General features: G+C 55.5%; 1 protein-coding gene across 2 annotated transcripts; it reads right to left on the minus strand.

The window, feature by feature from the left end:
• Window positions 1–3,927: 3,927 nt before the first annotated feature.
• Window positions 3,928–23,652, minus strand: Ntrk1 (neurotrophic receptor tyrosine kinase 1). 2 transcript variants are annotated; one of them, XM_047554604.1, is made up of 17 exons: window positions 23,397–23,652; window positions 20,232–20,306; window positions 19,901–19,972; window positions 18,106–18,174; window positions 17,076–17,227; window positions 16,713–16,855; window positions 13,648–13,780; window positions 11,839–12,168; window positions 11,410–11,427; window positions 11,192–11,247; window positions 10,845–10,947; window positions 10,187–10,333; window positions 9,710–9,840; window positions 9,352–9,524; window positions 6,236–6,476; window positions 5,495–5,653; window positions 3,928–4,287 (listed from the first exon to the last, which is right to left on the minus strand). In XM_047554604.1, the coding sequence occupies exons 1-17, from the start codon at window positions 23,606–23,608 to the stop codon at window positions 4,102–4,104; spliced, it is 2,400 nt and encodes a 799-aa protein (XP_047410560.1). In that variant the 5' UTR covers window positions 23,609–23,652; the 3' UTR covers window positions 3,928–4,101. The 2 variants fall into 2 exon arrangements, with proteins under 2 accessions (XP_047410560.1, XP_047410568.1); XM_047554612.1 differs by lacking the exon at window positions 11,410–11,427.
• Window positions 23,653–24,564: the final 912 nt, after the last annotated feature.

Raw genomic sequence — 24,564 nt, forward strand, 5'->3', positions numbered from 1 at the left:
CTCTCGCCTACATTAGCCCTGACCACAGGCCCCAGGCAGCTGAGACCTGCAGTGGGCAGGCCTAGAGCTGAGTAACCCCTTCAGATCCAGGTGGGAAATATGAGGCTAGACAGCAGGAAGGACTTCCTGGCACTCCAGAAAGGGAAGCCACGGGGATAAGGGATGGAACGTCTTAGGAGTATATTTCCCATCCCCAGATGGGTACTATTGGAGACCTTTAGGGTCTTTGATGATTGTGACCCAGAAGCATCCTGCAGGGTGCCTGCCTAATCTCTGATGGCTGCCCCCAGAGGAGATGAGCCGGAAGGGAAATTCCCGGTCAGGAAAATCAGTGAGTCAGGACTGGAGTTAAGGGGAACAGTGGGGTGGGGTGGGGTGTTTCTGGTCCTGCCCTCCCAGTAGCACCCCCAGGCTCTTCCTCCACTGGGATCTCGTGGGGCAGCTCAGAGACCCCAAGTCCACAGCCACCTCCTCAGCTCTCCTCACACCACTGTCTGAAGCAGCTGCACTGTTCCCGCCCAGACGCACAACTGTCAAACCCCAAACAACAGGGCCTGCGGCAGGATGGCCGGACGGAGCAAGCGGGGAGCATTGACGCAGCACCTGCTGCCGGCCAGGCCCCTCCGGAAGAGCTTTGCACAGGGGACCTGTTTGGACCCTAGAACAACCCAAGAGTTGAGTGCTATTGTTACTCCCATTTTGCAGTGGAAGACACTAAGGTACAGAAGGCCGGAGTGCCTTGTCCAGTGCCTAGCACCTACTCAGTGGCAGAACCAGGCTCCAGACTCTAGAAGCATAACCACCAGGAACACAGCCCTGTAAGGACAGCAAGGGGCTCCAGTTAGAGGCAGGTGGGCTTCAAGGTCTCATTCCAGGGGCTGGATTTGAGCTAAGGCTCAGAGAAAAGTCGATCACACCCTGCAGATCTGTTTCTGCAGATCCAGGGCCCTGCGCTTCCACCTCTTAGCCCTGGGCCTGAGGGCTGTGTCTTTTACATGTGGTTTGGGGTCTGCGCACTGCTTTGGGTTGCCCTGCTCAGTCCCTCCCTCCTCCTCCTTTTTCTTCTTTTTTATTTTTTGCAGTACTGGGGATTGAACCCAGGAGCACTCTACCACTGAGCCACATTCCTAACCCTTCTTGTTTTTTATTTTGAGACAGGGTCTCACTAGGTTGCTGAGGCTGACCTCGAACTTGCAATCCTCCTGCCTTAGCCTCCCAAGTACCTGGGACTATAGGTGTAACCACCATGCCCAGCTCCCCTCCTTTCTTCTACGTGGGTTCCTCCTACAGTTTCAGCCCTGTCTGGTCTCTCTCTCCTGGTTCAGGACCTCTCTCCTCTCCACCACCTCCAAAGTCATTGTCACCCAAACTCTATACTGGAGCCTGTTCAGAGATTGGGTGGAGTAGGGGACAGAGAGACAATCTGGGACGATGCTTGGAGCAATGGAGTCCCCTTGCTCCCCCACCTCCACCCTCCAGAGGATGCCCAGATTGCCTGGCAGATCAACCTGGAAGTAAGCTGAAAGTGAGGACCCCCAGGTCCTGGATCCTCCAGAGAATGCCCGCACTCCTGTCCCCACTGGGCAGCCTGTTTAAGCCCACTTCAGGATTTTGGCAAGACAGGCTCTCTCAAAATTGTACTTAAATAGCCCAGGGCCTATGCCGTCCGGAATTCTCTAGGAACTCTCTTCAGCCTGAGGGTCCAAGGAGGCCAGCGTGGCATCTCCCCCAGGCTGCCCCCGGCCCTGCCTGCCCCATTCCTGGAAGCTGAGCAGAAGCCCTCCTGTCAGGAAGTCAGAGGAAAGGAGGCAGAGGCTGGTTCGGGAGGCTAGAGGTCGGGATGGCTTGGACACCTGTGTTCTTTAAAGATCCTGTCCCAGTTCTGGGACCCCTGGGGGGAGCCTCACTGGTTTCTGCACCACTGATTCTTCTCTCTGCAGTGTGAGCTGGCAGAGGCTGGCGTGGAGAGGGGCCTCTTCCTCAGTGCCCAGCACTCCACTTTCTGAGTCTGTTTTCCCACCAAGACAGCCAGCCCTCTCTGAGAAGGGTGGTGGGAGGGGCCTCGCCAGGTCTGGGGATCCAGATGTCCAATCTTTACAGCCTCAGGTTGCTGTCCTGGTCCCAGCCCCACAAGGGGTCCTTAGGGCCCCTGTTCCATCGATCCCCCTCCAACCATCCATCTCAGCTGGCGTTCAGTCCCTGGGGAAGGTGTGGGGGCAGCTAATGGACTTGGCACAGCCAGGAGGTAATTAACAGGGAGGGGGCAGGGGCCACAGGGGGCTGGGGGCACTGTTAATGACAATGGAATCCAACAGCAGTGGGGAGGGGTGGCGTGTGTGTGCGCGTGCGCGCATGAGTGTCTGGGCTGCGTGTGGTAGGCCAGGGTGCCTGTCAGTGGGTGCACCTACGTGCTCCTCGGTAAAGGGGAGGGAGTGGGGGGCTTTCAGGCCACAGGCTGACGATGTGAGGGCAGACCCCTCCTCGCCCCCAGCACAGGGGCCCTGGGTCCTAGTTGCCTGAGGGATTGGCATGGAAGCTTCAGCCCCTGTTTCTGGATGGACGAAAGCTCTGCAGTTCCCTCTCCCAACCTCTCCGGGAATTTTCCCAGAACCCCTCACTCACCTGCTCAGCTCTTTGAGCAATACCTGTGGCTGCGGCTCAAGAGCCTCTGACACCTCACTGCTCTTGACCTTAGAAATGCCCCATATGCCCTGGCAGGTCCCTTCTGCTACCTGAACTTCCACCCCTCTGCCCCATCCTGCTCAATGTGGAGTAACCTCAGCACCCCTCCTGTGACTCTGTACGGCACTACCCTGGCCCTCGGTTCTCTTCGCGTGTCTCTCTCTCCTTCCCTCTCGCCCTGTCTCTGCTAGCCTGTCTCTGTCTGTACATCCACTCCTGCCATCTCTCCTCGGGCTCCCTATATGTGGGTCCTGCCCCTGTCTCTGCACAGTCTCTCTTTGCCTTTGTCCCTGGGCTCACCTGTTGGATCTGATCCCCCAATCTCCTCCCTCACTCCCTCGCCATGTTCCCACGCCACGTCTCCCAGAGGAGAAGAGAGTTGCTTATGAACTTGGCCCTTAGGGACCAGGACAGGATACCCGCCTCCATCAATCAGCCTCTGCCCTGGGTCAGACTTCCATTAGCAGTAACCAGCCTGGACAGGAGGCAGACACACCGCTGGGCTAGGCCTAGAGGTGATAAGACCCAGATTGAATCACGGGGGACATGAGACAGTCACCATTAGCCCTGAGGAGCTGTGGGAGCACGCATTATTGCAGTGGTCAGCAGGTGATTGGAAGTGATGAGTCTGGGAGTGGGAATCTGCCTCTCCCTGGCTCAGTGCGAGCTTTTGGGGTGGGAAAAATGGAGGCAGGGCTCAGTCCCCTGACCAGTGGGCTAGGGAACTTAGTGATCCAGAAGCCTGGGGTCACTCAGAGAAGGTCACTGGTGTCCCAAGAGTGAGAGGAAAGGAGAGCCCACCTATTCCCTTGGGCAGAATGGAACAGGGGAAGGAAACGGGAGGCGAGGGTCCTGCTGGTTCACCAGGCCTCCACATGCGTGCAAACACATGCACGCCATCTCTCTCTTCCATTTGTTTGACTGTGCTGGGCTGCAGCAGCACAAGGAAAACTCGCCCCACCACTGCGTCCAGCCTGTCCACCAGGACGTCTGACTTCCATCCCTCCCATTGCGCCCGGGGCCTTCGGAATGTGAAGTAGCGGATGACAGTCAGGGTCTGCAGGTCTGGGGGCATTGACCTGAGGTTGCCTCACCACCAGGTGAACCAGGTGACCTCAGCCATGAGGCAGGGAAGCAGCTGAGGGGACTAGAGTAAGGGAAGATCCCAGAGCCAAACCCCTACCTGAGTCCCAGTGCCCCTCTTCCCAGAGCGACGTCATCCCAAGAATCGGCAAGAGACACGGCCAAGGGATAATAAATATAATTGCTGTGACGGAACCTTGCCTAGGGAAGCAGGAGGCCTCTGTTCCCAGCCCCGACTGGCCCCTCCCGCATGCTGAGGGTGAGTTAGATGCTTGGAGATCGCCCGGGGGCTGCTAGAGGCTAAGGGGGTGGCGCCCCCAGCCCCTGGAGCCGCCCCTAGCCCAGGACGTCCAGGTAGACGGGAGGCGCCTGGGCCAGGGCTTGCAGCCGGGCGTGCACATCCTTGATGCTGTGGCGGTGCTGCGGCTCCCGCTGCCAGCAGCCACGCATGATGGCATAGACCTCTGGGGGGCAGGCGCGCGGCCGCTCCAACTCCCGGCCCTGCGTGATGCACTCGATCGCCTGGAGCCACCAGAGAGACAGAGAAGAGGACAGGCGAGGTGGGGGCAGGGGCGCAAGGGCAGCCCTGCCCCGCTGAGGCTGCCAAGCACACCATCCACGTCCGCGCCCCTCCGCTCCTGATGCGCTAAAGGTACACAGTGAACCCCAAGATTCCTGCTCGAACACTGAGAAGGGGGGCTCTGGGAAGCCTGGGTAAGACTGCTTCCAGAAGGCTGGAATCAGACCTGAAGAAGACTTGCCAGGTGGGCTGAGGAAGGAGAGGGACTGAAGTATTTGACAAGTCCACCAGCTTAATGTTGGAGGTTGACAGGAGGAGGGGAAGGGTCCCCTGGCTCTCAGCCCCAGAGAGGAAAAAAAGAAAATCAAGCACAATTGCAGTTAAAGTCCTTAAAAGAGGCTACATTTGAAAGTAAAAGGCAACCCTCACTTCCTTCTCCGTTCTGTGGGTAACACTGCATGGGGAACCTAGGTTCTCTGAAAAGAAACTGCAGCAAGAGAGATCAAAGTTAGACTCCAGGAGGACTGCTAGAACAACTGAGAAATCCAAAGGAGAGATGACAGCAGGGAGATGGGTGGAGAAGGGGCCTGGAGCCTCTTCCCCACTTTCCCCCTCCTCCCCATTAAAGGACTTGGGTTATGGGCTGCATTAATTCCATTCCTTCTTTCAGTGCTTGAGAAAATTAAAATCTATAACCCTCTCCCCCACCCCACGAGCCTCCAGGGAGCAGACTGCATTAGGAGGAGAAATGGAAACTGACAGCTGTGAGCCAAGGAGGGGGTGGGAGCTGCTCTGGGAGACAGAACACCTGGGGCCTGCTCTGGCTGTGACTAGCCTGGAGGACTGGGGGAGGAGGCAGGACTGTCCTTCTGAGAATCTAACCTCCAGCCTTCCTGCTGCAGGGTCAGGTCCTCTTACCCATCCATGCCTTTCCCTTCCACCCTGTTAAGGCCCACTATAAAATTCAGCTAAGGATCTGAGTCCAGGCTCTATTTAGAATGTTTGGAGATTCCTCTAGGAACTAGCTGGACGTGGACTCCAGACGGTAAGAGGAGGAAGGACTAGAAGAGGAAGAGATCTGGGCTGAATGGAGGGAGCAGTACCTGCAGTATGCTGGCAGTGGCAGAGGGGCAGAAGGAGGACCAAGTTCCCTGACAATGGGATTCGAAGGGAAGGGAAGGGAGTGTCGGGGCGGGGGGCGGGGCTGACCTCGGTGTTGGACAGCTGGTACCAGGGCTGTTTGCCGTAGGTGAAGATCTCCCAGAGCACCACCCCGAAGCTCCACACGTCGCTCTCCGTAGTGAACTTGCGGTAGAGGATGCTCTCCGGCGGCATCCAGCGGATGGGCAGCATGGTCCGGCCTCCCACCTGCCGGCGAGCGGGTGCAGCGTTACCTCTAGGGGGCGCCCGCCAGGCCAGCCCGGCCCGGTCGGTCATTAAAGATAAACACATGGGGCGGGGCGTGGTGGCGCAAGCCTGTAATCCCAGCGGCTCGGGAGGCTGAAGCTGGAGGGTGGCGAGTTCAAAGGCAGCCTCAGCAACAGCGAGGTGCTAAGCAAGTCAGTGAGACACTGTCTCTAAATAAAATACAAAAAAGGGCTGGGGATGTGGCTCAGTGGTTGAGCGCCCCTGAGTTCAACCCCTGGTACCACCACACCCGCCCCGCCCCCCCCCCCAAAAAAAAAAAAAAAAAACCACCGGGTCTAGGGGCCAAAGCTAAAAGGGAAATTCCAATGGTGCTGGTTCTGATCACCCAGGATAGCAGAGGAGCCAGACCCTCCTCCACTGGGGGCCAAGGAGGTAGGAAGGGATCAAAAATCAGAGGCCAGAGTCTCAGACTCCAACCAGAGGAAGGGGAGGGTGGATCACCAGGACAGGGTCTTAATGGGCTTTGGGTCCGGGGTGTCAGTTTGGATGCTGCAGGAAGGCTTGGGCACGAAAGACCCTTACTCGGTAATAGTCAGTGCTGTAGATATCCCTGCTCATGCCGAAATCGCCGATCTTGACCACTAATCCCTGACCCACCAGACAGTTGCGTGTGGCCAGGTCCCGGTGCACAAAATGCAAACTGGCCAGGTACACCATCCCTGCAGCCACCTGGCTAGCAATGGCCAGCAGCTGCCCAAGGCCCAGGGGGCCTGGAGCCACATCCTCTCCACCAGCAAGCAGCTTAGCATCAGGCCCATGGGACCTGTGAAAGAGAGGGGAGAAGGGACCAGTTGGGACAGAATCCTCAGGGAGTCTGGGAATTGGGATTCCCCCAGAGCTGGGTGTGAAGCAGGAGGACATTGGGGGACAGAAATGGAGAAAGGGAAGAACAGGGAAGCAGCAGTTAGGAGGCATTGAAATGGGGGGGGGGATTCTGAACAGGTGTACGCACCCCAGGGCTTCTGCCAGAAAGAGCCCCACATCCCCACATCCAGGCCTTCCTCAGAAGCCCCCTTGAGCTCCAGCCCCAGCATCTAGCTGCCCACAGCCCCTACCTCTCTTGCCATGGGCACTTTGGTCTCAGCCCTTGCCAAGCTGAGCTCAATCTCTTTCCCACAAGTCTGCCCCGCCTAATGGAAGGAGCCTCCTTCTCCCAGGCTCTGGACCTGACACCTGGGAGTCTCCTTGATCCTCCTGCCCTCTGGGTCCAGCTATTTCCATGGGCTTTTCCTTCCTTCTAAAGGTTTCCAGAATGCCATTCACCTCATCCTCTTCCTTAATCCAGGTCAATGGTGGTCACTCCTCTCCATCCCCAACATCCCTCTGACACCTTCACCTCAGCAGACTGCCTTGCCAGCAATGCCCTTTCCTACTGGCCACCTATTTTCCTCCATTATGAATTTGAGGTATTTTTTAAGCCTCTCCAAAGAACTAAGCACCAAAGACCATGTCTCGACAGTGCAGTGTGTGGGTCACTTGATGGGCAGCAGGGGAGGGGAAGAAGTCAGGAACGCTTCCTGGAGAGAAGGACATCTAAACTGACAGCCAAGTCCTGAGGAAGACAAATGGGTAGCCCTTCAAAGGAGACCAAGACAGGCAAGGGTGAAGAGACTGGGAGGAAGGTCCAGGGAAGCAGGCAAAGGGAACTGGACACATGAAAGCCCAGGGGGGAAGGAACAGATGGCCCCTCCAAGGGAGCCCCCAGACCCATCCAGGAGTGTTCAGGAGGCCTCCTCTGGTTCTCCCAGAGTTTCATGCAGCATTTGAAGCTGCTCCCACAGCCTAGGCCCCACTGGGTGGCGTTTCCCTGGCCTGCATCCCCTGAGACCGGCGCCATGCTGCACCTGGTCTAGTGAGCAAGAAGACGGACTCATCCTGGGCCTTCTCTGGAGCCTGGCTCCTCTCTGCTACTCCAGCGGCAGCCTCACCCTCTGCACTGGCTGCACCTCCGCTGCTCTGACCTTCCAGTGCCCCCCCCACCCCCAGTCCACAGGGTGAGCTCAGACTCAGCCTCCCCCAGCTGAAATGTGCAGCCTGACTTCATAAATGACCCATGGTTCCCTGGGGGATGCTTGGGGACCAAATCACAACCATCAGCTGGACAGTCACCCAGCCCTTTCTCATCCAGAACTGGAACTCTGCTTTGTCCTCCAGGCCCCAGTGGGGACAGTGAGGTCAGAGAGAGCCTTGGCAAAGAAGGTTCAAAGAATAGGGGCAGCCGATTACACACCCTGACCTCTGCCTCGCTAATCCTGCCCATCCTCCCAGTTCATGGGAGAAGGATTCGACTAAGGGAACATGCGATCATACAGCTAGGAGTTAAGAGCAGGGATTCTACTTGGGGTCTCATCCTCCTGGGGCCATTCACTACCTGTGTGCCCTTGAGACCTGGGAGTCTCCTTGATCCTCCAGCCCTCCGTGTCCAGCTATTTCCATGGGCTTTTCATTCCTTCTAAAGGTTTCCAGAATGCCTCCCTTATCTGTGAAACGGGCACACATACCCTCCACCGCTCGGGTACTATGGACTAAATCTAGGGGAGTTCTATCACTGAGCAACAGCCATTTTAATTTTGACAGAGTCTCACTAAATTACCCAGGCTGGCCTTAAACTTGCCATCCTTCTTCCTCAGCCTCCTGAGTTGCTGAGATTAAAAGCATGTGCCACCACACCCAGCTCAGGCACATTGTTGAAGTGATTAAAATTACCTGCACAAATAAATAAACATATGAGGGTCATACTGTCTAAAGACAAAGAAATAAATTTCGTGTGACTTTCTTCAAATAAAAATTGCCATACATGTTTAGAGACTATGAAAAATAAATACATATTTACAGTGTTGTACAAAATACATATGTTCAGGACGGGCACAGTGGTACACACCAATAATCCCAGCCACTCCAGAGGCTGAGCCAGGAGGATCACAAGTTCAAGGTCAACCCCAGCAATTTAGCAAGATCCTGTCTCAAACTAAAAAATGAAAAAGGCTGGGGAGCTGGACACAATGTAATCCCAGAGGCTACAGAGGCTGAGACAGGAGGATAGCAAGTTCAAAGCCAGCCTTAGCAACTTAGCAAGGCCCTAAGCAATTTAGTGAGACCCCATCTCAAAAAAAAAAAAAAAAAGTAAAAAGGGCTCAGGGGTTAAATTGCCCCTGGATTCAATCCCTGGTACCAAAAAAAAAAAAAAAAACAACAACAAAAGAAAGTAGGTACATATGTTGTTCAGGTACACAGAACCACAAAAGAATGAACTGTAAAGTACATAACATGGGCCCAGAACATAGAAAGCACCTGATCAGTGTTTGTTACTGACTGTGGTCATCCACTCGGCCACCTCCCACAGGCATGGCTTCCACGTGCCAAACACAAACACATATCCTTGCATCCAGCCATCCTTGAGTGTTGCTCGTGGCTTCTGCTAGAGCAAATTCTCTGTCCACTAACACGGTCCTTTGCACAGACCATCCCTACCTTCTCTACCACCTTCTCTCCCTTGCTTCCTCTATCAACTGCTCCTTCCAGATCCTTCCTGGCTTCCTCTTCAGTCCGACAGACAAGCAGGGGCACACTTAAAGTGAAGGGGCGACAGGGGCTCAGAGCAGGACCTGGGGGCCAGCACCACAGCCAGGTGCTCATACCGGAGGAAGCGGTTGAGGTCCCCATGCCGCATATACTCAAAGACCATGAGCAGTGGGCGGCCCTCGGTGCAGACGCCGAAGAAGCGCACGATGTGCTGGTGCTGCAGCATGGTCAGCAGCTCGGCCTCGCGCTGGAAGTCCTGCCGAGCGCTCTCGGACACCTCCTTCAACGCCTGCAGTCAGGAGTGGGGACAGCACTCAGGTGGCCCTCATGGTCCTACCTCCAGAGCAGCCCCCACAACCATCTGTCCTGAGCCATGTCAGACCCAGAGACCCCACCCCAGCCAGAGCACCCTGTCCTGACGGTCCTGTAGGAGGTGGGACCCAGGCCAGCAGTTCCCCGTGGCCAGGGCCTCACCTTGACAGCCACCAGCATCTTGTCCTGCTCAGGCAGCAGGTTGTGGCACTCGGCCAGGAAGACCTTGCCAAAGGCACCCTCGCCCAGCTCCCACTTGAGCACGATGTCCCGGCGCTTGATGTGATGGACACCTAGGAAGGGCTTGCGGGGTCAGGTGGGAGCCCCAGAAGTGGGCGGGATGGCAGTGACGGGCAGGACAGCCTGGCCAGCCAAGCGGGTGGACGGGCCTGAAATCCAGCCTTTACTTCTTCACCAACCCCATGCCATGGTGTGGGACAGCATCTGCCCACAGGGTGTGGGCACTGTGGCCCTGGGCTGTGACCGGGAGACAGGCTGATGCCAGCTGCAGCTGGGATAGGAATGGGTGCGGGAAGGTGAAGGCATGGATTGGTCATGCCCGGGGCAGGCAGGGCACTGGCCCAGGGGCTTCTAGACACACATACACATACTCGCCCTTGACCCAGCACGGCCCCTTACAGGCATCACTGAAGTATTGTGGATTCTCAATGATGTGACCTTGGAGCCCGGAGCCTTTGCCCTCAGTAGGAGAAAGAGAGCTGCCACCCAATGTCATGAAATGCAGAGACATGGCCAGTCCATCCTCTGGAGCCAGCACAGCAGGGCCTGGAGAAGAGACACTGTCGCATGGAAGGGGTCCCAGCCTAGGCACCCATCCTGGCCCTCTCATAACTTGAGTGCCAGACCACCCCCATCCCATAAATTGCAGGGGGAGGGAAGGAGGGCCAGGGAGCAAGACAGCAGGCGGTGGGGGAAGGGGAGGCACCAGGGCCTCTCTCGCTGTCTGGCTCCTGTCCAGCCCAGGCCTCATGGGTACCAAAGAACTCCCCTGCTGCTCCCCTCACAGAGCCCAGACCTCCCAGACCCACTTAGTGTTTGACTACAATCCAGCCACCAATTAGCAGCTGCTACCTCTGAAACCACCCTGCGCCAGCCAGCGACACACACACACCGGAGCCCCGCAGCCAGGCCATCCTCTGTGCTTCAAGCACACACGCCCTAAAGCTCCACGTGTACACACCCCGCGCCCCGCAACACAGGGTCAGGAAGAGCCAGTAGGAAATAAAGCCAGTAGGACAGACAGACAAAGACAGCCCTCTACAGCTTTCCCACTCACGGTTGATCCCAAACTTGTTTCTCCGTCCGCATTTGTTGAGCACAAGGAGCAGCGCAGAAAGGAAGAGGCAGGCAAAGACGGCCAGGCCGACGGCCACGGAAACCTGGGGGGGGGGATTCATCCAGAGGCTTCTCCCGCACCCTCAGAGCTCCCCAAACCGTTTCTCCATCCTGCCTAGGAGCCCAGAGCCAGGCCCCCAAACCTGTTCCCGCTCCCGTGGGACCCTGGCCTGGCTGTGGGAGTTGCTGACAAGAGCTCCCTGCTCTGCCCAGAAACAACATGCAGACAGCCTCTAGCCCAGCCTCCCAACCCCAAGTCCCGCCCAAGCTCCTCCTTCCCATGCTCACCCCAAAAGGCGTCTCATCCTTCTTCTCCACTGGGTCTCTGGAGGTACTGTTAGTGTCTACGGGGACACAGGGCACGAAGGTGGGCCTTGGCACATCTGTGTCTGCTCCGAAGACTACCTGCCCTGGCCCCAACTGGCCTCTCAGGGATCAGGTACCCCCTACCCCCGCCTCAGCTCCAGGGACCAGACACAAGCTGCCTTCCAATCTGGGCTACTCACCCACTGGGGAGAAGGAGACTGTGGCAGGAGGGAGGAGAGAAAGCAGTCAGGTGGAGGAGGACAGCAGTGAGTCCCTGACCCTCTGGACTCATCCCTTCCTGGGGCAGGGAGGGGAGGGGATAGGGCTGCTGGGCCTCAAGGGAGAAGGTGCACATGGCCCTCTTCCAGCTGGGCTCTGGACGCCCTGGTGCATGCTTCTCTCTCCAGCCAGTCTGAATGGATGGGATAGCTCAAGGGTTCAGAAGTCCTGGCTTGGGGCTAGAAGGCCAGCCCAGAGCTGGACGCCAGCCCCTTTCTGTCCAGGACCAAGCACTCCAACTTCCGGGTCAGGGGTCATAGCAGGAAGGGGGCCAATCCACCCTGGACACCTGGATGCCCACCCCAGATGGAGCCCAGGAGTGGGGGCAGGGTTCAGGGTGGTTCTCACACCAGGGATGGGGTCCTCGGGGTTGAACTCAAAGGGGTTGTCCATGAAGGCAGCCATGACGTAGTCGGCGGCCTGGCCATAGGGATTGGTGGCCAGCAGCGTGTAGTTGCCATTATTGACGTGGGTGGGCTGGTTGAGGCGAAGGCAGCCATGCCTCATGGTCTCATTGGCCAAGGCTGGCTCCAGGAACTCAGTGAAGATGAAGCTGGTCTCATTGAGCACGGAGCCATTGAAGAGCCAGCGTAGGGAGGGCGCCGGCTGCCCGTCCACGGAGAAGGGGATGCACCAGTGATGTAGCTCCACCGCTGTATCCAACTGCACACTGGCTGGGACTATGGGCCAGAGAGCAACAGGACAATCACGAGACAGCTGGAGGGAGGCTCAAGGACCTGACAAGTTCAAGGGCAATGGGAGAGAGCCAGAGCTCAGATGGGTACGCTCAAGAAAACCAGATAAGAAGGTCCTAAGATATTTACAAGGAGCCACGGACATTTAGAAGAAAGTTGACAGTGAATCTTAAATAAATCTGGCAGCAGGCATACAAAATGAAGGATTAAAGAACTTCAGTGGCAGGCCCAAAATAAACAACAGCCCTAGAGAAGCAGCCTGCCAGCAGCTGTGGCAATTTTTTTTTCCTCTTTTTTGTGTGTGACTGGGGATTGAATCTAGGGACACTTTACCTCTGAGCTACCTCCCCAGACCTTTTTAAAATTTTTTTTAAATTGTAAGACAGAATCTCAGCAAGTTACCCAGGTTGGCCTCAAATTTACAATCCTTCTGTCTCAGCCTCCCAAGTAGCTGGGATGGGGCCACCATGCCCAGCCAAAAATGATTTTGAAAAAAATCAGTATGGGTATGGGAAAGGATGGGGTTGGTGCTGGCAAGATAAAGGGGGGTCTTCAGAAGTGCTGGTAAGGTTAATTAATGTTTAAAGTGTGTGTATTTTATGCACATTTCTGTGTCTTTCACAGTAAAAGAAAAAAGGTGCAGGAGCAGTGGCACATGCCTGTGATCCCAACAGATTGGAAGGCTGAGTCAGGAGGATCATGAGTTCAAAGCCAGTCTCAGCAATTCAGTGAGACTCTGTCTCCAAATAAAATATTTTAAAAGGGCTGGGATGTGACTCAGTGGTTAAGCACCCCTGGGTTCAATCCCTGGTACCAAAAAAAAAAAAAAAAAAAAAGTGATATTAAGTAGGAGATTTAAGATAATTTTTTGGCAGATTTAGAGAAAATAGGTAACATGTTTAAAGAGGAACGAGGGTGAGGAAGATCCCTCTTTTAAAACTAGGGTGCAGCCTGCCAGTCTTGGTGATTTGGGGTTCCTTTGACTGAAGGTCCAACCCCTAACTTGTTCTACCTACAAAATTCGGTTTGCAGCAAATGTTGACCCAAGCTGGAAATTCAATGCAGGGCACTAGTAGAGTCTTGGCACCAATTTTAAAGTGGCCATTCCAAACCTAGAATAAAATCCTAAATGAAAAATAAAAATAAAATATAAAATAATAAAGCTAGGATTCAGGGGAAAGGCCTTGGAAGGGCGGGGATGGAGAAACACTGGAGCAGAAGGAAGTCAGGCAGCTGGCGTGGAAGGCCTCAGGTACAGGGCTTCGGCAGGGGGCCAGAAAGAAATCCATCTCCATCCCTCTGGCCTTGATGAGCCCCTAGGACTTCCCCCGAAGGATCAGGTTTTCATGGGAATCTGGAAACGGCTGGGAAGGAGCAGCTGTGGAGGCACACCCCATCCTTCCCTCAATCCACCCTCATCAAGAGTTGAGTGGGGGTAGGTGTGAGGCAATCGTGGGGACTCACAGGAGACGTTGACCTGGACAGAGACCTCAGCCCGGCCCACATCATTCTCTGCCCAGCACGTCACATTCTTCCTGTTCAGGTCACTGGTGACATTGGCGAGGGTCAGCCCCAGGGACGGCAGATTCCCAGATTTCTGGATCAGGGAAGAGAGGGAAATCAGGAAGGTTTCAGCTGCAGGGGGTTGGAGCGGATGTCTTTTGGGGGTCCAGATGGAAAGGAGAGGAGGCTGCTGGGAAGGGAAGGAAGGAGGGATGGGAGAGGACATGACAGGGAATGGCCTCCTCCTTTCCAAATGGTTCACAGACTCTCTCCCAGATCACTTGTTTAATGACCTGAGAAACGTAAAAGCTTAACCAATAATGCCTAAATAGGCACAAAACACTCCAAACCAAAACTAAAGTGACCATCTGAGCAGCTAGACAGATGCCATGAATCCCAAGTACCACATTCATACAGAGCCCACTAGGGAAGCAGGTAGAACCTCCATACCTAGTGACACTTGTTTTACACACAGTTCTAACAGACTCAGACTCAGCCCAAAGAAGGCCAGTACTGATAAAAGGTGGAAATTAGAAACCACGACAGCGCTTCCCCTCCTTTGGTGGGTGAAGACAGTGGGTTGGGGAGATAGCTCAGTTGGTAAAGTGCTTGCCTTACAAGCATAGGGCCCTGGGTTCGATCCCCAGCACCACAAAAAAAAAAAAAAAAGAAAAGAAGACAGTGAGTGAGGTTAGAGAGGCTAAGTGACTCGATTCTGAATTACTATCTAAAGATTGAATCAGAGCCAGGCATGGTGGCACACACCTGTATCCCAGCAGCTCGGGAGGCTAAGTCAGGAGGATCGTGAGTTCAAAGCCAGCCTCAGCAACTCAGCAAATCCCTAAGCAACTCGGCGAGACCCTAACTCTAAATAAAATATTTAGAAGGGGTTGGGGATGCATCTCAGTGGTTAATTGCCCCTGGGTTTAATCACCGGTACCAAAAAAACCCAAAAAACATAAAAAGGATTGAATCAGAGCCAGGAACAGGAAGTTTGAGGAAGGAGGATCACAAGATCAAGGCCAGTCTTGCAACTTAGCAAGACCCTGTCTCAAAACAATACAGAACAAAATAATTTTAAGGAATTGGGGATGAAACTCAGTGGTAAAGCACCTTGGGTTCAATCCTCAGTACAAAAAAATTTTGAATCAGGTTCAAATTCTCTTCCTACGAAACCAAGGCCATGTCATGTCATGTGTAAATTCTGTGACCTAAACAGAAGACGATTCTTCATCTTGCTGAACCATGGGATTTTATGTTTGTTTTGTGAACTGAAAAGGTGGACAAAACCATCTCCTGGGGATCGAACTCAGGGCCTTGTGCTTTCGAGGCAAGCACTCTATCAGCTGAGCTATCTCCCCAGCCCTTAAAAGCTATTTTCAAAGACTGATGAAAATCGGTGACGGGGGAGACAAATCTTGTTTATCCGGAAATTTCACAAATGTAGACTCCCTTGAGCACGTGCAAGAGGAGGCAAGCCCTCCCTGGGCTTCCACTGGAATATGCGAGTGCTACGATTCCAGAAGAGCACCCGACCTTTTGTGCAAGTTGGGTTTTGCATGCCCTCCCTCCCTCTTTTTCCCTCTGTGTAACCCCGTTAGGATGTGACTTTTCTATAGGAAGTTTTGAGGAAACACAGGTGTTAGCAAACATGTAAATTTCCCAAAGAGGAAGCAAAAACCTGGAGTTTCCCAAAGCAGATAGCTGATTTAAGGTGTCTGCACGCATAGGTGTGTCCAAACCCTTGCCTCTGCCTTGTCCCCTCTTGCTCGCTCCTTCCACAGTGCCTGGAATCCTTGCTCAGGGTTCCAGAGTCCCTCTTGTGTATGTTCCAGGGGTTTTCAGCATTACTGGGGTGGACTCCTCTCCCATAGCAAGGTCCTCCAAACTGAACATTACACCCTCAGTCCCACGGGCCCACACCCCTGGTCCCTGTGAGTTCACTTCTGCCATCCAGATGGGGCCAGCTTTACGGGTGGGCACAACCTGTTGTCAGAGTCTTGTAAACAAGGCCTCTGAGTCTGCCATGGCTCTTCTCAGCTGCCTGTGGCCAGTTTGAGGATAGAGAGCAAGGCGGGGAAGGTGCCCAGAGACGTATCTGAATAACAAAAAGAGGCCAGAGAATGCCCCGGGGCAGACAGGACATCAGAAGGCCAACATGTCCAGGTCCTCAGGGTACAGATAAGAAAATGAAAGTGCAGGCAGATTATGGGATTTTTCTGAAAGACGCTCTAAGAAGTAATTAGTGAAAGAGCTGGAAACAGACCTGCGTCTCCTTTACTAATGCGCTCAACACACACCCAAGACTGATACTTCCAGCATCTCCGTGAAGAGACTCCAAAGACCCCCCCAAAAGTGTGCATGACCAAAGACATAGCCCATGTATGGGTGTGCACCTACACACACACACACACACACACCAGGCTACAGTAGCCTTAGCTAGAGAGGCAGTGAATGAGGGGATACTCTGTTGGGTCCCTCTGAGCTCCAACATATGAGCTCTGAGCCCCTCTTTCAGTCAGCACTGTTCCCAGAGAGGAGCTCTAAGTTCTGTTGGGTCCAGTAGAGTTTGGGATCCCTGCTGGACCAGCATCTGCCCTGAGGTGTTCTGTCTCTGTCTCTGTCTCTCTCTCTCTCTCTCTCTCTCTGAGGATTGAACCCAGGGGTGCTTAACCACTGAGCTACATCCCTAGCCCTTTTTATTTTTCATTTTGAGACAGGGTCTAGCTAAGTTGCTAAAGATCTCACTAAATTGCTGAGGCTAGCCTCGAACTTGGGATCCTCCTGCTTCAGCCTCCCCAGTCATTGGGATGAAGGTGAGGGGTCCTGCCCTGCAGTTGTCCTGATGTTTTCCATGTGCCCTGGGCTGCCCCACGGTGCTAGCCTGCCATCTTTGTCTAAACCATCTCTTCCAACCCTCACCCTCTATGTGCTGTTAATCCTCTTTGCTGCCTCCCTCCGTCTTCATTCCTGTGCCCTGCCAGGGCCTCTCCTGGACAGCAGGGAGAAGGTGGGGGGTCTCTCACCGTCACTGTGGCTGATCCCTCCAGCTCCGTGAGGATCCATCCAGCCTGCTGCAGGCCCTGCCCCTCCACATGGCACTGCAGCAACACATTGTCCCCAACTTCCACTGAGGCATTGGACATCTGGACCTTCAGCGTGGGCACACCTGGACACCAGGATGCCCAGGGGGCATTAGAGCCGGGTGTGGCCTTGGAACCCCATCCTGGGCATGCTTCCTCCCTCACCTGGAGCCCAGGCAACTCCCTCAACCTTCATTTTCCTCCCTCACCAATGCTGGTCCCCTGGGCATTGTCCAGCACCTGCCCCCAACTTCAGGCAGGTGGCCAGCCCTCTTTCCCCGCACCTGGCAGGACTCCAACACCTACCGCAGCTGGTGTTGTGACTGAGGGCCAGGGGCTGCTCTCTGGGTCCCGAGCACTGCAGCCTCTGGGCACGCACGCCGCCGAGCCCCTCCTCCTCCCAGCGCTGCAGCCAGTGCAGGGCACAGGAACAGCGCAGCGGGTTCCCCGACAGGACCCTGGCAGGCACAGGCAACACCAAGAGTCAGGAAGTGGGCAGCATGGGGCCTCAGGAGCCACAGAGATGAGTTAGACAACAGGGAGGAGGATCTGGAGGTGAAGGAGTGCAGTGCAGGACAGGTCCCTGTCATGACCCAGTAAAAGAAAGAAAGGCTACTTGGGAGACTGAGGCAGGAGGATCGCAAGTTAGAGGTCAACCTTGGCAACTTAGACCCTATCTCAAATTTAAAAATAAAAAGGGCTGGGGATATAACACAGTGGTGGAGTGCCCCTGGTTCTTTTTCAGTCACCAGTACCAAAAAAAGAAAAAGAAAGAAATACAGAAAGTCGAAGACTACAGGGGGTCCCTTAACTTGGGCTCCCAGGATGACAAGTCAGGCAAGGGTCTCAGCATGACAAGGAAGGAAGGGTGTGGCTTCCTGAAGGGACCCAGAGGCCTCACATGCCCACCAAGTGCCATGGACCAGTGCCACCTCACTCCTCCAGCACGCATGGTGTGCTGGACGTGTGGCAGGTGTGCCTGTGATCTGCTCAGCACTGCCCAGGACTCCACCCCCAGCCTCCTGGGCACACACACAACCAGTGGTCCAGGCCAGCTCCCCGACACCGCCCCACCCCCAGTGCAGTAAGTAGCCCCTTCCACAGTTAGTCCCCCACGGGAGGGGCCGGGTCAGGAGCGGTACAGACATGCACCCCATCCCCATTCAGCTCACAGACAAACACATGGCCCCAAAGAGACACCCCCATGTGCATCCCCAACCCCACCCCCAGCCTTTCCTGGAAGAGACAGTGACATACCATCACACAGAGACACAAGTGCACGTGGACCCACACATCACACACCCTGCGCCCTGGCCCCCGGGAGCCCCACACTCACAGCTCCTGTAAGGAGAGGCCCTGCACGGTTTTCCAGGAGAGAGACTCCAGGGCATTGAAGGAGAGATTCCTGCAGGAGTTGACAGGGTGAGATAGACCCCAGACCCAGTGAGCCACGACCTCACTCTGACCTCACTCTGACCCAGCGTGAGGGAGGAGGCGAGGAGGAAGTTGACGTTGGGCTCCCCCTCCCCTCCCCAGGCAGCTAGAAGGAGCCCAGGGAGCGTGTGTGACCGCGTGGGGGTGCGGTCAGGGCAGGTAAGGCTTTGCGAGTCCAGTTCTCTGCCTGGGACAACAAGGGTTAACCCCACGTAACCCCCTCCCCAGACTCCAGGGAGGGGGATCTAAGGAAACAGCCGTTCCCCCTCCCCCACCTTGGGCCCCAGCTGGCAAAGTGCTGAGGCCACAGCTGGGGGAAGGGACTCCATCTGTACTCCCCCACAGCAGAGGAGGGGGAGAACCCAGGCTCCCACACTCCTTTGCCCCCTGCTGGCTGGAGGACAAGGATCTCAAAGTACTTCCTTAGGTCCCTTCCCCTTCCTCCTTCCTGTTCCTCCCCAGGGACTAAGGAATATGGCAGGAAAAGACCCCAGGGCTGCAGCTCTCTAGCTATAGAGATGAAAAAAGTGAGCCCAGCCAGAGGCCTGATCCAGGCCACACAGGACATTGGTTCGGGACCCCCATGCTCTGTGCCTGCTGCTCCTGGGGAACTCTTCTGTGAGGGGCCTACCCTGACCCTTCTCCTTCATCCTAGAATTTGTGAGAGGCACTGTCACACAAGGACCAGAACCATTACCACTCTGGAGACAGAAAGAACTGGGTGTGAGTCCCGTCCTGCTGTGTGACCTCAGCCCAGAAACTTAGGCCCTCTGATTCTCTATCTCTATCACCACGTTGACTTAACGGTTCATTGACGTAAGAATTGTGAAATGACATTGAGTACACATTTTTAACTGAGGTTAAAAAATCCCAGTACACAGTGAGTGACAAGACATCACTTTTGTTGTGGTTGTTGTTGTTGTTGTCAATCACTGGATCTAACTGGGTCGGCGGCAACGTGGCCATGATCCCAGCTACTCAGGAGGTTGAGATAGGAGAATGGAAAGCTCGAGGCCAGCCTCAACAACTTAGTGAGACCCTGACTCAGAATAAAAAATAAAAAGGGCTGGGGATGTGGCTCAGTGGTGGAGTGCCTCTGGGTTCAATTTCCAATACCCGCCCCCTAAAAAAAAAAAGATCACAGGACTCAGCAGAGTTTAGAGGACATACAACTCCATACATGGTGGCCACTCTGCCCTTCCCATATCTCCCCAGTTCCTGGTGAGGGGAGAAACTGAACTTCTACCCTCAGAAACCCAGAAAGGAATTGCCAGGGACTCCAAGGGTCTCTTCTATCTACTTCATGCCCCTCTCTACCCTCTACAGGAGAGGCAGCTATGAATCCCCTGGAGGGTGACAAGTGGAAGATCTGATACCCGGCTCCCAGGAAGGCAGTGGAAGATGGTCTGCTCCCTTCGACTGGTGTATAACTGAACTCCGGGAAGACAGACTGGGCAGGAAACTAAGAGAAGTGTCTCTGAAGAATGAAGTATGGAAGTGAGACAGCAAGAAGGACTTTCCAACAGTCCTGGGTGAGGTCGAGAAGTAGAGAAGATGCCCCAGGGGGATGGGGAGACAGTTTCCCTGACCAGGCTGGGGCCTTCCTCAGAACAATTCCCTGGGGAGGGCCAAGCCTATTAGCAACCCAAGTCTGGGTGTCCTCTCCACCCGCCACTGCCCACCCGGGGGTCACTCACAGGCGACTGAGCCGAGGAGTCAAATGGAAGGCATCTGGTGCCACAAAATGGAGCCCACTCTTCACGATGGTGCTGGGAAAGGTGCAGGAGGATCAGACCCCGGTCCTCAGCTACTCTGTGCCCATCCCAGTCCCTAAGGCTGATCCCCACACCCCTCCCCAGCTACCCTGGAGCCCTCAGACCCCTGAGCTTCCTGACTCTTCCAACCCTTCAGCCCTCGGACTCAAAGGGCCTTCCAGTCTCTTGGGACACTTGGACTCTCCCTGACCCTTTGATCCCTGGCCCCATGCTGAGCCCCGCCCCCCACCCGCACAGCCCTCAGCCCCCTCACAGGTTTCTTAGCTGCCCCAGGCCCTGCAGGTCACCGAGCTCCAGGCCGTGTAGATGCTGCTGATTCTCCACGTAGCTGTGGGGAGAATGGACAGTTGTCACAGGTGTCAAGCCCAGACTCGGGTTCCCACGCCTACCACCCACCTCCCTCACAATAACACACATGTGTGTGCATACATGTGCACATGTATGCACCATTCACACACAGAGCCACTTACACACATATACATGCACAGATACGAGCATACACACACAGGCTCAGAGACACACCTCCTCACAAGGGGCACACGCACAGGCATCCTCACACCCGCACACATGTGCACTCTCCCATTCCTCTTGCACCATACACACACCCAAGCATGCACATGTATACACACACAGGGGCATAAACTCATGCACAGAGATGCTCCTGCTCACGTAATTCACACAGGCACGCGTGTGTACAGGAACACACATGTGCACACAGATACACACTCTCACTCTCACATAGGAGCACACAGGCAAAGCTCACATATACCTCTCCCACGCACATGTGGGCATACGTATGCATGGGCATACGCTCATAAACACACACCAGTTCGTTCTCAGCTTTGTGCTCTGCTTTTATGCCAAACCCAACCATGGGGGGCTGTGCTGAAATCCTTGCTTCCTCCCACAAAGGGCCCAGGTTCATCATGGCCACTGCCCCACCCAGTATAGAGGAAGCCCTGTGGGCATGCAAATGTGTGTTCCCAAACGTGCCTGCTCAGGAGCCACTCTCTGGACTCACAACCTCCTGCACACCCCACCCTCTCTGCCCCCTCAAAGCCTCAGGCCCCTCCCCACACTCCAGCAGCAGCCCCTACTCCCTCCCCCAATGCTTTCTTTCACAGAGCAAGCAAGATGCATAGAGGCTGCAGCCAGGGACCCCTGGGCCCCTCCCTGCCCCAAGAGGGACCCAGGAAGGGGAAGAGGGGCAATGAGAGGATGCAGTCATGGGGTGGGGAGGAGGGACTGGCTGGCTTACACAGCGCAAGAAAGATGGGAAGTCCGAATGGGGGGTGGGAGGGAGGGAAGAAAAACAAAGAGTGAAACAGAGATACAGAAAAAGAAATGGACAGGAAGAGACTGGCAGAGAGAGAGAGAAGCAAGGAGAAAGATAAGGAAAGGGAGACAGAGAGATGGAGAGATAAGGACAGAGAGCTAGGGAAAGAAAGATGAGGGGGGAGAAGAAAGAAAGAAGAACAAACAGGCATTCAGGGTGATAGCTGATGACTGGCTCTGCCTAGCTTCTGGGTCTGGCATGCCAGAGAGTTCCTGAGAACTCAGCTGCCCTGCAGTGACATGTCCACACCCCCGCCCCACCCCCTACCACTGCCACACACACACCAGGGGCCCCTGACTCACCACCAGTTCTCAGAACTCTCCCCCTCTATCCTTGGACTTTCCTTAAGTAAGCACTAAGTAAGGGAACCAGTGACCCCTCCTCCTCTCCACTGCCAGCCTTGGCCCAAAGCACAGCCACACACAGGTCCTCAGTCCCCTGAGGTCTGGGGAGTAGCATCTAGTGACTCTGAGGGAGGGCACTTCCCTGTTCTGCTCACCCCTCCTCAGCCCATGCGCAGCGTGTTTCAAGCTTTAGGGACCCAGCGAGATGGTAAGCATGTGTGGCCAGGGGCTGTGTGCAAGCTGTCAGCCAGCGTGTTCAAAGCTGCCTCGTTCATTTGGATTCATAATCAATCTGTCTATTTGAGTCCATTATCTCCTTGTTAGCTCCATGGGTGAGGGAGGAGGGAGGGGACTGTGCAGGAGGAGGTGGGGGTGATCTGACTACTGCCCCACCCAAGGGGACATCTCTGCTCACCACTCTGCATGCCCCTTCACCCCTGGGTTGAATTCACTTGGGGTTTGGAAAGAAATTGGAAAATGAGAGCACCCAAGCAGTCAGACTGAAGGCCTGGAGTGATGGATGGACAGGACTGGGGGTGACAGCCTGGATAGGTTTCCTGTCATGCAGAAACCTAGGCTTAGACCAAGACAAGGCCATCTTCTGGTCTCCCTAGGGCCATTAGAGAGAGATATTGAGTACCTTCCCGTTAATTACCACAAGATGCCCGAGTAACTCAGTGCCAATTATTGCAGGCTGCTCAAGTAACTTCCAGACAGCGATAGCCCCCAACTCGGACTTCTAGCCTGTCAAATGCATGAGACCAGGGATCCTGGCCCACCCTCTAAGTCCAGACCACAGGAGGGGACTCTTCTAGCAGTTCCTTCCCTCTTCTAGAAGTCTTGCTGGCTCCACCAGCCACACAGAATACTCAAGTATTTTCCAGTCATCACCCTGTAATGCTTGAGTATCGCTAGGGCAATTACCACAGCATACTTCCATAGGTCTCACCGGCTGCTAAAAAGTACTTGACTGTTTTGTAACTGATTATTGCACAATGTGGGGAGACTGGAGAATGCTAGAGATTCCTCCCAGTTTTATACCTGGAAGGTAGGAGAATCTCTCAGCAATAGCCCTGTCTCCTTAACCCAAATAAGGAGACAAGGGTGGAAAGGAAGATTGGAGTGGAGGAAGAGAAGCCAGGAAAAAGGTTCCCATTTCTCACATCCAAATCAAGGGGTCCTGGGGACGTTGGATGGTGGAAATGGGTAGAAGCAAGCTCAACCGCCAAGCTATATTTTCTCACCACCTCCCACCAATTCCAGTTTTCCCAAGTCCAGGGTAAGAGGTGGGGTTGGCTGGTCACAACCAGAAGGAGTAAGGGAATGGCTTCCCCTCGTAAAGGGGAAAGACAGTATAGGTGCCACACTGAAGGGTTCCCTGCAGCTAACCACCACCCTCCATGGGAACGGCTTGAATTCCTGGTTGAGCTGCGGAAGGCGGCTTCTAGAACGCTGAGCTTTCTTATACCTGGTCTGTGAAGATTCCCCTCTCCCTTTGCCCCAAGTCAGCGACCCAGCTGCCCTGAGTTCTAGTCCACATCCAGACAGCGACCGCGGATCTTGTTGGGAAAGGGGCAGCGGCAGCAGTGGAGGAAGCCAGAGCATCGCCAAAGGCTGCGCGGTGCCAGCCTCGCTGCGCCCGCCCCACCTGACCCAGCAATCGAGTCCGCGCCCTCGGGGCAGGGCTATGTCCTCTTGTCCTCTTGTCCCCGCGCCCCCTCGCGGGTTGGACACTCACAGCTCTGTCAGGTTCTCGGCGGTCGGCAGTTGGCGGAGGCTATGGAGGGTCCCAGCCTTGGAACAGCGCAGCCCCGAGGGGCCAAAGGGGCAGCAGACATCGGGGCAAGATGCAGCGCCCGCAGATGCCAGCATCAGCCAAGCCAGCAGGCTGCTCGGCCGTGCAAGGCGGCGGTGCCAGCCGAGCTGCCCGCGCGGTCCGCCCCGCAGCATCGCGGCGGCGTCCGCCTAGCTCTGGCTGGGCGGCAGTTCGTGCGCTCCCAGCCACCCGGCCTCCCCTGACATGTGCGCTGGGCGGTGTTAAAGACCCAGTCGCCAGGAAAGGGCGGAGCCAGCGGCCCCCGCCCGGCCCCGCCCCGCCAGCTCCAGCCCCGCCTTCTTCTTCCGAAGCCCCCAACTCTGCCAGCTCCCCTTTCGGGGCCCCCAGTACCAACCTTCTCCGTTAATATCCCCCGATCTCCAGAAGAAGTGGAGAGGCCGCCGCAGAATGCCTTCGAAGTGTCTTCTGGGGGTGGGGGGGTTGATACGTTATTTCTCCCAGAGTATAAAGCAGTTGCATTTTTAGATTGGGAGGAGGGAAGATGGTTGAGCTGGGGAAAGGTTGCAGTCCAGGTCACACTTGACAGCCCCCGCCCTACGACCACTTGCCTGAGGGAGAGGTGCCCGTCAGTTGAGAAAAGAAGTGACACACTCTCTAAACCCTAGTAAGAAAAGGGAGAAGACCCCCCAAAGGACCAAACGCAGAGCCTGGGGAGGGAAACAGAAAGGGCCGAGAAAGAGAGACCCTTAGCCGCCAAAGGGAGACCAAGGAGTCGAGACCCCGCTGTCCAGGAGAAACCACAGGGTGGCGCTAGATGCCCACGCGCAAAGGTGTGAGCTCCTGGGCTGGGTCCGGTGGGTGGGGGCGCGATGGGCAGCCCCCACTAAGTACTGCGCCTCGGGTCCTAGGGCCTGTCGTTGACTCCCGCCAGGCAGCGGCCCCCGCCCCCACGAACCGGGTAGGGCCAGGCCAAGCAGGACTGGCATCGATCGCCGTCCTGACAGGAGCATTGATTTCTTCGCGGGGAAATTAATAGATCTTCTCCTAGCTCTTCGGACGCGGGAGCCGCCCGCGGGTGGAGCTGGGGACGCGTCAGCCCTTGGAGGCTGCGCACCTGGAAAGCCCCGGG

The sequence above is a fragment of the Sciurus carolinensis genome, chromosome 1 (genome assembly GCF_902686445.1).
Source record: "Sciurus carolinensis chromosome 1, mSciCar1.2, whole genome shotgun sequence".
In the NCBI taxonomy this organism is placed as follows: Eukaryota; Metazoa; Chordata; class Mammalia; order Rodentia; family Sciuridae; genus Sciurus; species Sciurus carolinensis.